Raw genomic sequence first — 13,839 nt, 5'->3', positions numbered from 1 at the left:
TTGTACGAAGTTGCCTGTTTGTGGAAACTCTTTAGTTAGTACACATGATGAATACCACTGTGATTCTCTGTGACAACCAGGGGTGGGATTTTATTATCGAGGAATCCCGTATTCAGTGATTGCTCTAGCAGATAGACATCAGATGCTGCCTTATCTGGGATATGGTAAGTCGATGAGCAAGGAGGCTCCATTGCACTGAGATGATGTACAGGTCGCTACATTTTGTCAGAGCCCTGGGGAAAGATCAAATTTGTGATTTTCCCAAATCACTTGGAGTCATCGAGAGACCCTTGTAAATGGGTCCTGCATGTCACATACATTAAGCTCTAGGAGCTCTGTGGGCTTGCGGTTCTCATTGGAGTAACATACAACTAGAGGGTGACTCACCCTCCCCTGGTGCTGCACACTGGGACAGGATGATTCACTCTCCTATGGATAGGATGATTCGCTCTCCCGTGGAAAAATGATTTGCTCTCTTGTGGGACAAGATGGTTCGCTCTCTTGTGGGACAGGATGATTCGCTCTCCTGTGGACAGGATGATTCACTCTCCTGTGAACAAGATGATTCACTCTCTTGTGGGACAAGATGATTCGCTCTCTTGTGGGATAGGATGATTTGCTCTCCTGTGTAGCAGGATGATTTACTCTCCTGTGAGGTTTGGATGATGTGTTCTCCATGATGATTGTGTAGCAAGATGATTAATTCTCTTGTGAGGTCTGGATGATGTGTTCTCCATGGCGATTTTGTAGCAAGATGATTAATTCTCTTGTGAGGTCTAGATGATGTGTTCTCCATGACGATTGTGTAGCAGGATGATTAGTTCTCCTGTGAGGCCTGTATGATGTGTTCTCCATGGTGATTGTGTAGCAAGATGATTAGTTCTCCTTTGAGGATAGGATTGATTAAGTTCTCCAGTCAAGGCATCCTACCCATGCAGTCTGGGACTCATGGGAAGTACCTCTCATCTGATCAATGAGCAGGGAAATGAGGATAGGGACCATAGTAGTACCGATGGGGGCATCGTTGTATCTATTGTACTCCCTATGCTAGGGTGACCTTCATTGATATGGGATCAATGATACTGGTCTGGGACTAGTGGTAGGAGTTGTACCCACTATGACACTGACTTCGGGTCAGTTGAGGACTGGTCTGGGACTAGTGGTACATACTCTAAGACTGACTTTGAGTCAGTAGAGTACTGGTCTGGGACCAGTGGTACATACTCTGAGACTGACTTCGAGTCAGTAGAGTACTTGTCTGGGACCAGCGGTAGGAGTTGTACCTACTATGACACTGACTTCAGGTCAGTTGAGGACTGGTCTGGGACCAGTGGTACACACTTTGAGACTGACTTAGGGTGAGTGGAGAATGGTATGACACATTCTCGATCAATTATTCTTCTTCATGGTTCAATAGAGCTAAGTTGAGTAGAGCAAAGCCAGCAGAGCTGATCAGAGCCAGTATAGCTGAGCAGAGCTAGTAGAGCTGAGCAGAGCCAGTAGAGTTGAGTAGAGCCAGCAGAGCTGAGCAGAACCAGTAGAGCCAACAGATCTGAGCATAGCAAAGTAGAGCCAGCAAAGATGAGAAGAGAAGAGCAAAGCTAGCAGAGCCAACAGAGCAGAGCAGAGCCAACAGAGTTGAGCAGAGATGAGCAGAGCAGAGAAAAGCCACCAGAGCTGAGCAGAGCTAGCAGAGCTGAGCAGAGCTAGTAGAGCTAAGCAGAGTTGAGCAGAGTAGTGCAGGGCACTGATGGTAGAGATAGTACAGTTGGACATATGGATCAGCGGATGGAGTTCTTCCTAGTTGAGAGGTAGTGTTAAAATTGACAACTAGGGCCAAACTCCATGTGGGTCATATTATTTATGGCAGTTGATATTTTGTTTGGATCCCTCTCATTGAGAGGTGTAGGATTGATCTAAAAATCATCCAATTCCGATAAGTATTTATGAAGTTATGAATTTATCTATGTTATGGAAAAATTGTTAAGTCGGCCAGCAAGTTATGTAGGCTGAGAATCCCAGCAATCATATCTATTCAACCTCTATGTTTTAGTATAAATAGAAGAGGACTTCAAGTCATTTATACACACACTTGGATCTCTTCCTCTCTACTTGTCTTTGGGTTTTATTAGGAGGAGAGATCCTAAGGAAAAGCCAGAAAAGCTAGAACTACTGGAAAATCCAGAAATGCAGAAAAAGTCGGAACTGCCAGAAAAGCCAGAATAACAAGAAAATCCAGAAAAGCTGGAACTACCAGAACTACTGGAAAAGCCAAAAAAGCAGGAAAAGCTGGAACTGCTAGAAAAGATGGAAAAGCCAGAACTGCCAGAAAATACAGAACTACCAAAAAATCCAGAACTGACGGAAAATCCAGAAACGCTGGAAAAGTCGAAAATACCAAAAAAGCTAGAAAAGAGGGAAATGCTGAAACTGTCAGAACTTCCGAAAAATTCAGAACTGTCGGAAAAGATGGAACTACCAGGAACTGCTAAAATACCCGGAGCATCTATCTCCGAAGGAAGGCAGCATGAAGTATGAGATCATGGGTAGCATATTGATGCATGATGATATGAGTATGGACAACGTGATGTATGAGATCATGGCCAACATAATAAGTAACATGATGATATGAGCATGGGCAGCATAATGATGAATGAGATCATGAGCATGGGCAGCTTGATGATGAATAAGACCATGGAACATGCATCATGATGAGCAACATGAAGATGAGAGTAGCTCAGTCATCAAGGTTCAACACATGTGACAGTACAACAAGGTGTCACACGGTAATGTGCAACAAATAGACGAGATGCAGCACTATGATAGGTGAACGAGTCACCTTAGAGAATCAGTTGAAGCAATATGTCTTCAACTGATCTCATGCCGATATCAAAAGTCAAAGTGATTTACTTCTATTGTAAATGTACTATCTCTCTCACTTTCTCTTCTGAACTTTGAAGAACATAAGAGAATATTTGATCAAGGGTTTCCCCACATTGTGGGGTTTGTTCCTGGCTAGCACCACATCTTGTTTCCTCTTGTCTTGGCTTATCTTCTACGATTTATATTTATGTTCTATTTGGAGTTTACTTTATGCTGATGTGATTGCTAATGTGGAAAAGAAATTGAAACAAATTTCTCTAGCATAAAACATACCTAAAATTAATAGCAATGCTTCCACATCCTCATCCTTTCTTGAGGGTGCATCTGCCACAACATTTTTCTTCCCTTTTTTGTAGATGATTTCAAGTTCATAACCTAACATGTTTGTAACCGATTTTTGTTGCTCTTCTAAAGATAATCTTTGTTCTAAAAAGTATTTAAGACTATCATGATCGGTTTTTACCTTGAAGTGTCTTCCCATTAGGTAGGGTTGCCATTTCTTAAGTGCATGTAATATTTCCAACATTTCCTTCTCATAAATAGCTTTGTGTAAATAATTTCCTTTGATTGGACAACTTTCAAAAGCAATGGGTCTTTCTTCTTGCATTAAAAGAACGCCAATTCCATTTCCTGAGGCATCACATTCCACAATAAAGGTTTTTGTGAAGTTCGGCATAGCTAAGACTGGTTCTTGGCACATTTCCTCTTTAAGATGTTCAAAGGCCTTTGTTGCTTTTGGAGTCCATGAAAATGCATCTTTCTTCAATAATGTTGTTATAGATGCTGTTATTCTCCCATAATTCTTAACAAACTTGCGATAATATCTTGTTATCTCAAGAAATCCTCGCAGAAGCTTTATGGATGTGGCGATTTTCCATTCCTTAATGGCTTTACTTTTCTAGGGTCTACCTTAACACTTTCAAGAGATACAATATGACCCATATATTCCACCTTTTGTACTCCAAAGAAACATTTGGAGATTTTTGCATATAATTGTTTCTCTTCCAATAGTTTGAGCACCCTCTCAAGATGTTGAAAATGATCCTTCAAAGACTTGCTATAGATTAGTATACCATCCAAAAATACAAATGCAAATTTTCTAAGGAAGGGTTTGAAAATGGAATTCATCAAACCTTGAAATATAGAAGGTGCATTGGTAAGGCCAAAAGGCATGACCCAAAATTCATAATGTCCCTCATGAGTTCTAAATGTTGTTTTCGGAATATCTTCAGTATTCATTCTGAGTTGATGATATCCCAACTTGGTGAAGTAAATTTATTTGTGAAATTCATCCAATAATTCATCAATCATAGGAATGAGAAATTTATCTTTAATAGTGAGCTTGTTGAGCTCCCTATAATCCAAACACGTGTTGTGACCCATCCTTCTTGTGCACGAATACTACTGGAGCATAGAAAGAACTTTGACTAGGTTGAATTATACTAGCCTCTAGCGTTTCTGCAACTATACATTAAATTTCACTCTTTTGGGAATAGTGATATCTGTAAGGCCTAATGTTTGGAGGAACACTTCCTGGAATCAAATTAATAGAATTATCATGATCACAAATAGGTGGGAGGCCTTTGGGAGTCTCAAATACCTTAGAATGATTGTCCAAGACTTTTTGGAGATCTGGAGAAATAGATGATTTCGATGTGGGAACCTCTATCGAACATAATTATGAAATTACACCTCGTTGTTCTTTCTTTAGAAGCTTTGTCATTCCGTTAGAGTTGATTACCTTTCCTGGTTTCCCTGTGATACCCATTAATTCAACTTCCTTTCCTTCCGAAGAAAATTTCATGAAAAGTTTTTGGAAATTAAAATCTATTATACCCAAGAATTGTAGCCATTGGACTCTTAGTACAACATCAACACCACCCATTGGAATGGAATGCATTAGGCTATTCAATACATATTCTCCCATGGATATCTTGATATTATGTTACTTTCTAGAGCAATTTATGGTTCCTCCTCTTGCCACTATCACTTGACACTCTGGTGCTGGATATAGGAAGTAATTCAATTCCTTGGCTATCTTACAATGAATAAAATTATGGGTACTTCCCGAATCAATCAACACTATTACCTTTTTCTTCTTGATATGTCCTTCTATCTTGATGGTTTGAGGAGTGGTAATTCTGGCCAATGCATTACAAGATATGGTCAGATCCATTTCTTCTTTCTCTAGGGTTTGTTCCTGGTGTATATCCTCTTATTTTGATGTTTCTTGTTCCTTTTCTTCCTCCCCTTCACAATCTATGTAAAATAAATTCTTCTCAGCACGCTTATGACCTTTAGTGTATTTTCTATCACAACTGTAACAAAGCCCTTTTTCTCTTTTTTATTCCAATTGTTGTGGTGTCAACCTTGTAGGTTGTGGAAGGCTAGGGGAAACAACACATCGATCTTTATAGTTGTGAGTGGTAGGCTTCCTTGTTGCCATATTTTTGCTTTCCATTTTTCTTGCCAGCTTGAATGTCTTCTCCAATGAATTTGTTTCCCAAAGGTGAACCTCATATTGGATTCTATCCTTTAAAGTCCATATGAACACATCAATCCTATGCTCATCTGGAATATCTTTTACCCTTATATTCAATTTTTGAAAGTCCTCAATGTGCTCCATCATTGAACCCTTTTGTTTGAGATTTATCAGTTGGCTAAAAAATGTGTTTATTTTTGTATCCTCATAATGTTATATAATTTCTTGCGTAAAACTTGCCCAAGTGACAATTTTTTTACTAGAGAAAAGCCATTGATACCATACAAACTGATTTGGTTCCAAATATAAAGTTTCAATACGTACCTTTTGTGTGTTTTGCACATTATGGAGATCGAAATATTGCTCCATTTGTAGTATCCATGTTACAACATCCTTGCCATCAAACTTCATCATATCGATCTTTGGAACATGGTGGGTCTTCGGTCCACCATTAGAGTCTATCAAATCATGATTAACATTTATTTTGTTCTCATCATGAGTTTTCTCTATTACATTTTCGCCATTAGGAAGCCTTTCTTGTAGTAACTTTGTCAAACCTTCCTTCAAACCTTCCATGTACTTGTTCAAATCTTCAATGTTGTCTTTCATACCATCCATCTTAACTTGCATGCCATTAATATTAGCTTCCATGTCATTCATATTAGCTTCCACGCCTTTATTTAAACCATCAATCTTAGCTTTTGTTACCTTTTGTGAGAGTGAAATTTGTTGCACTTGGTCTCATAATTTTGATATATCATGTTGCATTTCTTCCTCTTCTTCATGAGTCATGCTAGAGATTTTAGGTTGCTTACTAGGTGTTTCCATTTTCTTTCTTCTGGGCATAAATTAATGATAATTATGCTTCACCATGCCCTTTGAACTTCAAACTACTTTTTCAACCCAAACTTATGCAAAATTTTAAAAAGACTACACACCATTTTTCGCTTTGTAGAATCTTGATATTGAATCTGTTATATCTATATAATTATAGATTGCCAAGGTTTGAAATTGCTTCCTACAATAGCCCTCTGAGCCCTCTTTCAAATGTCACTAGTGTGATCAAAATTGGATTCTTGAAGAAATAGTTATGCCCATTCTCCCAAGATGACCTGATTATATAATGTTTTAGCAGAGAAAAATTGTACGGCGTGCCACCTATCACTATTTTGACCTCTGGATCCAAACAAAGATACAAATAAAGCTACACTCTGTCCTCTTTCTATAACTTCTTGTGCAATTTAAATCTGATGCTCAAAGACAAAGTTATGATGATTTTCCCAAGGTCACCTATTTGGAATTTAATTCAGGAGTCTGCAAAAACACTAACTTCCTCAGATCATATCTCCACAAATATAGCGAGACAGTATCTAAAATTAAGACCCAAGGTTACATATAATTTTGGCTCAAATGGGATTTCGTTTTAGCTTCTAAAACTTTTTAGGAAAAACATTATAGTTAAAATGCCACGATGACCTATTTGGAGCAATGAAACTCTAGAATCCAATGCTTTGATACCAAATGTTATGAAACCAGCTCACAAAAAGATAGAAAATAAAGATCAACACCTTAGAAATCAGCCTCTTCGAGGGGGAAACATTCTTTAAATTACACAAATGAATAATTATTGGATGATACAAATGACTAAACCTCCTTTCTATATATAGGATTCTAAGGGGTCACAATATAATCAAAGCCGACATAACAATAATAATATAAGGGCACAACAATAACAATAGTGGGCTTCTATGGGCACACTAATAACAATATGGGGAAAATAGGGGTACAATAATAAAAATAAGGGCTACACTAACAATAGTAATGGGGGAATCACTAGTATTATAGGGACCTAACACTCTTTGATTTGAAAGCAACAACACTATCAGTAATGATTTTATGTGGACATCGAAATATGGCAAGAATATTACCTTCTAAAAACTAAATGATTACAGTGTTTGTAGCTTGTCTGGTTGGAATGGCTTCAATCCACTTAGTGAAGTAGTCAATGTTTGTCAAAATCCATTTATATTGAGTTGAGGAGCTTGGATGGATTTCTCCAATGAAATCTAGGTCCCATTGTCAGAAATAAACCTCAATTGAAATGGGCTTTAAAGATAATGGAAATTTTTTTATCTTGCCTTCAAATATTTGGCACTAATGGCCTGTTGAAGCTCTCTTATAAACATATGCAAACAAGGTAGGCCAGTAAAAACCATCTCTTACAATTTTGTTGGTTGTGGTCTTCCATATAAATGTCCTCCACAGTCTCCTTGATGAAATTGTTTTATATCCTTGTCTGCTTCATCCTTCAATAAACAATTTAGCAAAATACCTCAAGCATCCTTCTAATACACATTCTAATCTAAAATGCAGAATTTCATAGCTTTTAACTTGAGAAATCTAGCTTTCGTTTTTGTTAAACTGGGAGTAGCTTGTAAATTTTGTAAAACAAAGATAATATCTACATATGAAGGAGAGGTATCAAATGATCCTAATACTTGTGGAGTCGCCAACTCTTCATGTTCATCAAGTGCACCTATAAAATTTAGGTCTAGTGCATGGAAATTTGACTCAGCCATTAGCTTAGCCAATCCATAACCTTTTATGAGCTTATTAGGTTTTACTTCAATGTCATATTCTAGAATTACTACAATCCATTTTCCTCTTTTCCCATCTGGGTCAGTCTGAGTGAGGATATATTTCAATACATCACTTGGAACAAATGCAATTATATGGGAATGGAGAATGTATAGTCTAAAATCTTTCAGTGCCTTGACTAGAGAAAATGATTTTTTTTCCATGATATTGTACTTTAAGGATGCATCTCTCAAATCTCTATTGAAGAAAGTTGTAGGTTGTTCAAATCCCTCACTATTTTTCTACAATAGAACTGATGCAAGGGTGTGTTCGGATGCAAATGAGAAAATCATGAATTCTTTAGTAAAATTAAGGCTAATTAAACCAAAAGTAGTTGTCAAAGCTATCTTTACTTCACTAAAATATTTTTTAGCCTCACTATTCCATTTTATATTAGTATCTTTCTCTAGCATGTTTGTGATTTCTCTCAATATCTCAACCATGTTTGGAATGAATCTTCTAAGGAAATTAATCCTGCCGATAAAAGACTGAATTTCTTTCTCATTCCTGGGAGGATTGATCTTCATTATGGCTTCAACTCTATTGGGGTCTATTATGATACCTTCTTTTGAAATAATGTGTCCAAGTAGATTTCCTTCCTTTACATCGAAAAGAAATTTTTTGGGTTCAAGGAAATACCATATTTCCTGCTTTTAAAAAAAACCTTCCTTAAGTGGAGTAGGTTATCTTCATCTATTCTAGAAAATACAGTAATGTCATCTAGGTAAATTACAATGAACCTATCCTTATTATCAACGAAGTCAATATCCATTTATCTATGGAAAGTGGCCCCTGCATTCATAAGTCCAAAGGGCAATTCTACATACATAAAGGTCCCCCAAGGTGTAGTGAAAGTTGTCTTATGTTGATCATTAGGATGTACACTAGAATTTGGTTATATCTTGAGAAACCATCCAACAAAGAAATTTTTTTGGAACAAACTACCTTCTGTAAGATATGATCCATTTTAGGCAGAGGGTAGTTTTCTTGAGAAAAAATTTGTTCAGATTCTTGAAATCTACACATAGAATTATTTCTCCTACCTTCTTTCTTGTTGGAACTACATTAGACACCCATTTTGAAAATCTTAAGGGTACAATGATTTTTGCATCAAAGAGTTATTTAGCTTCCTTTTCTATCAAAGGCAACAAAACTAGATTTACCCTCAATTTATTCTTGAAGGGTTTTTTGTCTTCTCTAATGGGAATGGTATGTTGTATGATATTGGTATCATATGATTTTAGATCTTCATAGCTCCAAGCAAACACATCAGAAAACTCTTTTAATAGTTCAGTGTACTCATGTTTTTCTTTAGCAAGCAAGGACTTGGAAAACTTTACAATCTTAGGACTTTCCTCAGTACCTATATTATAGTTCTCAACCTCAACTCCTACAGGTTCTATTTTTGGCTTTTTGTCTACATCATGAAAGCCAAACAACTCTTCTAATGGCACCAATCCTCTTGGTAACAGATTGTCTTTTAATTGTAGAAACTCAAGTGCCTCTGAATTATCATCGGCCTCATTTAACACTATGTCATTCATATTATCATCTACATCATTATCTGCATTAATATGTACATAGTCAAACTCTTCTTTCAACTGTAAAAACGTTTCTACCTGCTTATCACTACCCAAAACCTGCCAATATCTTACATTATCTGGGACAACTGGCTTTTGTTTCATTTCAACCTCATATTTTCTATTGGGATGGAATGGAATTTTACAAGTACTGGCTGAAGTAGCCAAAGCATCAACTAAGATATTTTTCCCTGTAGGGATAAGAGACAATTGATCTTCAGGAAAGCATTACACAAAATCTAAGACTGCATTTCTGTAGGCTTTTAGTCTAGGGTGATTAGCCGAGTACTCACCTTTAATTTGGTTAATAATGAGTTCATAATCCCCATGTATAGAAATTATTTTAGCTCCCAACTTCTTCAAAATTTTGAGTCCTAAAATCAGTGCTTCATATTCAGCTATATTATTAGTACATTGGAAATTAAGCTTGTAAGCATGTCCCTTTGCTATACCTGTTTTTGTGTTTGAGATGAAAACACCTGCCCCTTCTCCTTCCTTGCTCACATCTCCATCAAGATCCATGTTCCAAAGGGCTTCTTACTCTTCATCTTGTTTCTCAGTATCTAATTTTATTTCCTCTGTCTTCCTCAATTCGGCTTCCAAGTGTGACACTTCCTCCTCTACATATTCATTGTTATACAAAATAAAGGAGCCCATATTTGATTGCATATAACACAATAAGTAATTATTTGGTTTATCTTGGCTACCAACCATATATTTCATTAACTTTTCCCTGTATAACCTTCTTTGTTGACCAAAAACAAGAATGGTAGCATAGGTCATATCCATCTGCAAAGTACCTTGTAACTTTGCTCTCCATGATCTAGATAGTAACATTCCATATTTGGGAGGTATGTCTGCCACTGCAATATCCATTACCACGGTCTTTGCTGGTATTTGGACAAGAGTAACACATAAGTCTTTGATGAGACCTAAGCACCTTACTTTGCTAGAGTCAAAAGAATATAAATATTTTTAGGGCCTTGTTGTGTCTAATCCTAATTTCTCCATGATGGCTCTAGGCATAAGATTATGTGAAGGACTAGAATCAAGCATATCATTGTGCAAAATTTTGTCATGAATGTTCAAACTGATATAGAAAGGAGGCACACTACCATCTTGAGAATTCCCTTCAACTTCAGGTCCAAACAATAACTCAGGTTGGTCATCAGTTAAATTGACTGTCTATCCCTTCCACTATCTTTGGGGCCTTCATGACTTGAGATCTATATGCATTCTTGTTAATTAATTATGTTAGACGAATATAAATTTTTAACTTGGCCAATTCATTTTCAATTTTGAAAGATGTATGAGGTTTTTCTGTGTCTTTGATATTTAGACCCTATTTTTTAGAAGTCTCTTTTTGAGAATCATATTTTGGCTAGCTAGTAGAAGGGATGTCACTTCGAATCTTCTTGGGAGGAGCTTCAACTACCTTTTTACACCTCAAATTGTACTATCTATTCACCTCCATGATAGCATTTTCGTATCCTTGTTTATAATCATTTGACTCCAAAGGGAGGACTTTTGGTTGTGATAGAAAGAACATATCTTGCTCCTCTTTTGTTAAGAAAATGTGGTCAATTTCACTTTCCCCAAATACATTTATTTTATTTTCTTCAGGATCCTCTGGTATCTCAACTTCGTCGTCTACATAATTCTCTTGAAAAGGAGGTCTCATTTGTTGTTGATTAGTTTGGCCTATCTGTTCTCTTTGTTTGATTTGAGGTGGATTTTTTCTAAAATTAGGATTTCTTATTGGAGGGCCACCTTGATTTTCCCTTGGAGGATCCATGTCAGTTAAACTTATCCTTTGCATCATTCTCTCCATGGTTTTAACTAAGGTATCCAACTTAACATCTGATGAAGAAGAAGAAGGTTCTTCTTTAATAGTGAGTCTCCTCTCAACCTTTAACCTAGCTCTCTTTTCCAACAAATTTTCTTCCACACTGACTACATTCCTGTGCATTTCCTCAAGGGTAGCATGATTTCTCTCCCTTAGTTGGTAATACATTTCTGGATCAAAAACACTTGGAAATATGATTAGAGCTAGTCCTGGTGGGGGTGGTATTGTAGCTGGGATATAATTGTAAGCATTATTGAATCTAGTGCAATAGTCTTGGATTGTTTCACCGAGCGCTGTCTTTATACCCTCATAGTCAGCCAAGATTTGGAGAGGATCCTTCTTTACTGCCAATCTTCTAAGGAAATTTTGGTGAAATTGTGTGAGATCTGGGATAGAGGCAACTTGAAATGATTTAAACCATTTCTTAACTTCTCCTGTGAGACTTTGGGAAAATAGTCTCATCTTCATATCATCATGATCAATTTCTTGAAAATCTAAATAATCATTGATTTTGTCTCTATGATGTTGAGTAATGACTGGCCCCGTGCCATCAAATTGAGGTATTCGACTCTGATAATCTTGTGGCATGGCATTAAGTTGTCCAGGTAGGATGAGGGGGGCATAATGAGCTGCCATGATTGGTAATTGGGAATGAGAAAATGATGAAACTACAATAGGTGTGGATATGGGGTATTAAAGGGGGTGGGATTATATTTTGTTGTGTTGGTATGTTATGAATATAATTCATAAAAATTGACATAAATAATATTAATGTAAATATTAAATAGGTTAAATAGTCACTAAATTAAGTGAAAAGGCATGTCTAAAGACATGCCCATTCACAAAAGGTCACCTGCTGAGGTATAAAAGTAGGGCCTCATTGTACATTCAAATCACCTTATACAATTTTATATAAATAATAAATTATTATTATAAATACCTGTGTGTATTTTTACTTTCAAGTCTACAATCTATCAGTTTTTTGTGCTTCAACATAGTTATTATGCTACAGTGTTATTGGAGCCATGGTACATGATATAATCATGCGGGTCTTTGAACGTAGTTCGCCGCGCCATATGCCATTATGTTCACATCCTGATTACTTTGAACAGTTTAGTATTCAAGAAGCATTTCAGCATTTAGAAAACTCATGTGCAAAAGTTAATGAATGTCAAAAACAAATTAAGAATAAGGAAGAAAACTATGATCAAAATGATGAGAATAAGGCACAAAACACTACTTTTAAGAAGATGAAAATAAAACTGGTCGTAGTGAGAGAGATCCACATGAAGAAAATATCAACAACCGTTGTGATAAGGAAGATAGTAAAAGTAGTTATACGAAAACTGGAAATGATAAATTTGAAAGTTATGTCATCGGTGGAGATTTTCATGAGTATAGTGACGATGGTGACAGTGATGAGGATAGTCATGTGAGTATTTCTGCTATGGATGTCTCCATTCTAAATGTGGAATTGAAAGAGCCTAAATCTGGGCCAATTAAGGTGGTGCCAGTCACTGACAGCAATGATGTGGTGTCTAGACCACTGCATGACTCCACAACCACTACCATATCTGAGAATCTGGATAGCTTTTCAATTCTTCCTGATTCTGAGCCCAATTTAATAGCCATGTCTGAATCTACAAATTCATTTTCTCTTATTGCATTCCACACCAAGTGAGAGGGAAAAGAGAAAAGCATGGAGGTCATAGAAATTCCAGGATTCCCACTGTCAACATATCATATTTGCCGACCTTTCTGCATCCTTCCAATGTTTATGCTTTTCTACTGCAATTCTTTATGGAACAGTTCAAGCCATTTTTAGAGGTGACATGGATTCTGGAAAATTATTTTCACAAGCTCAAATCGGAAGAAATCAATTCAATGAAATCCATAGCTCCGATTTGCATAGTCGACCCCCTCTTAACTTTAGCTTTCTTGGACGGGCAAAATCTCGGAGAGACAGACTTGGGTTCACATCTCTGGAAAACTGCAGAGTGCATGGATTGGCTGAATACGAAGGAAACCGCCAGCGTTCTCTACGTTTCCTTTGGAAGCTTCGGGGTTCTTGCAAAAGAACAAATTCATGAAATAGCTCTGGGGCTGAAGGCCAGTGGATATTCCTTCCTATGGGTTCTCCGCCCCCTGCTTCCAAGGGTGGGAGTAACAGTGAAGAAAACTTGCCGGAAGGTTTCTTGAATGAAACATCCTCACAGGGGTTGGTCGTTCTCTGGTGTTCTCAGCTGCAAGTTCTTTCTCATGTGTCTGTGGGTGCATTTATGACGCACTGTGGATGGAACTCTACGCTGGAAAGCCTCTCCCTGGGGGTTTCGGTGCTAGCGGTTCCTTAGTGGATCGACCAAATGGCCAATGTTGCATATGTTGTAGAGAAATGGAAGATGGGGTTGAGA

At 37.2% G+C, this 13,839-nt stretch overlaps 1 protein-coding gene across 1 annotated transcript; it reads left to right on the top strand.

Annotated features, from left to right (window-relative positions):
- The first annotated feature begins 13,228 nt into the window (after positions 1-13,228).
- LOC149173943 (UDP-glycosyltransferase 74E1-like) lies at positions 13,229-13,627 on the top strand. Its single transcript, XM_089426877.1, has one exon. It carries the CDS (start codon positions 13,229-13,231, stop codon positions 13,625-13,627), a length of 399 nt encoding a protein of 132 aa, XP_089283003.1.
- Positions 13,628-13,839: the final 212 nt, after the last annotated feature.

This window comes from Pinus tabuliformis, chromosome 4_2 (genome assembly GCF_031772625.1).
Source record: "Pinus tabuliformis cultivar Carrire ecotype Pingquan chromosome 4_2, CPIR1, whole genome shotgun sequence".
Classification (NCBI taxonomy): Eukaryota; Viridiplantae; Streptophyta; class Pinopsida; order Pinales; family Pinaceae; genus Pinus; species Pinus tabuliformis.
Note: the sequence above shows the minus strand (reverse complement) of the source record. Positions and strands in the feature narration are given on the sequence as shown.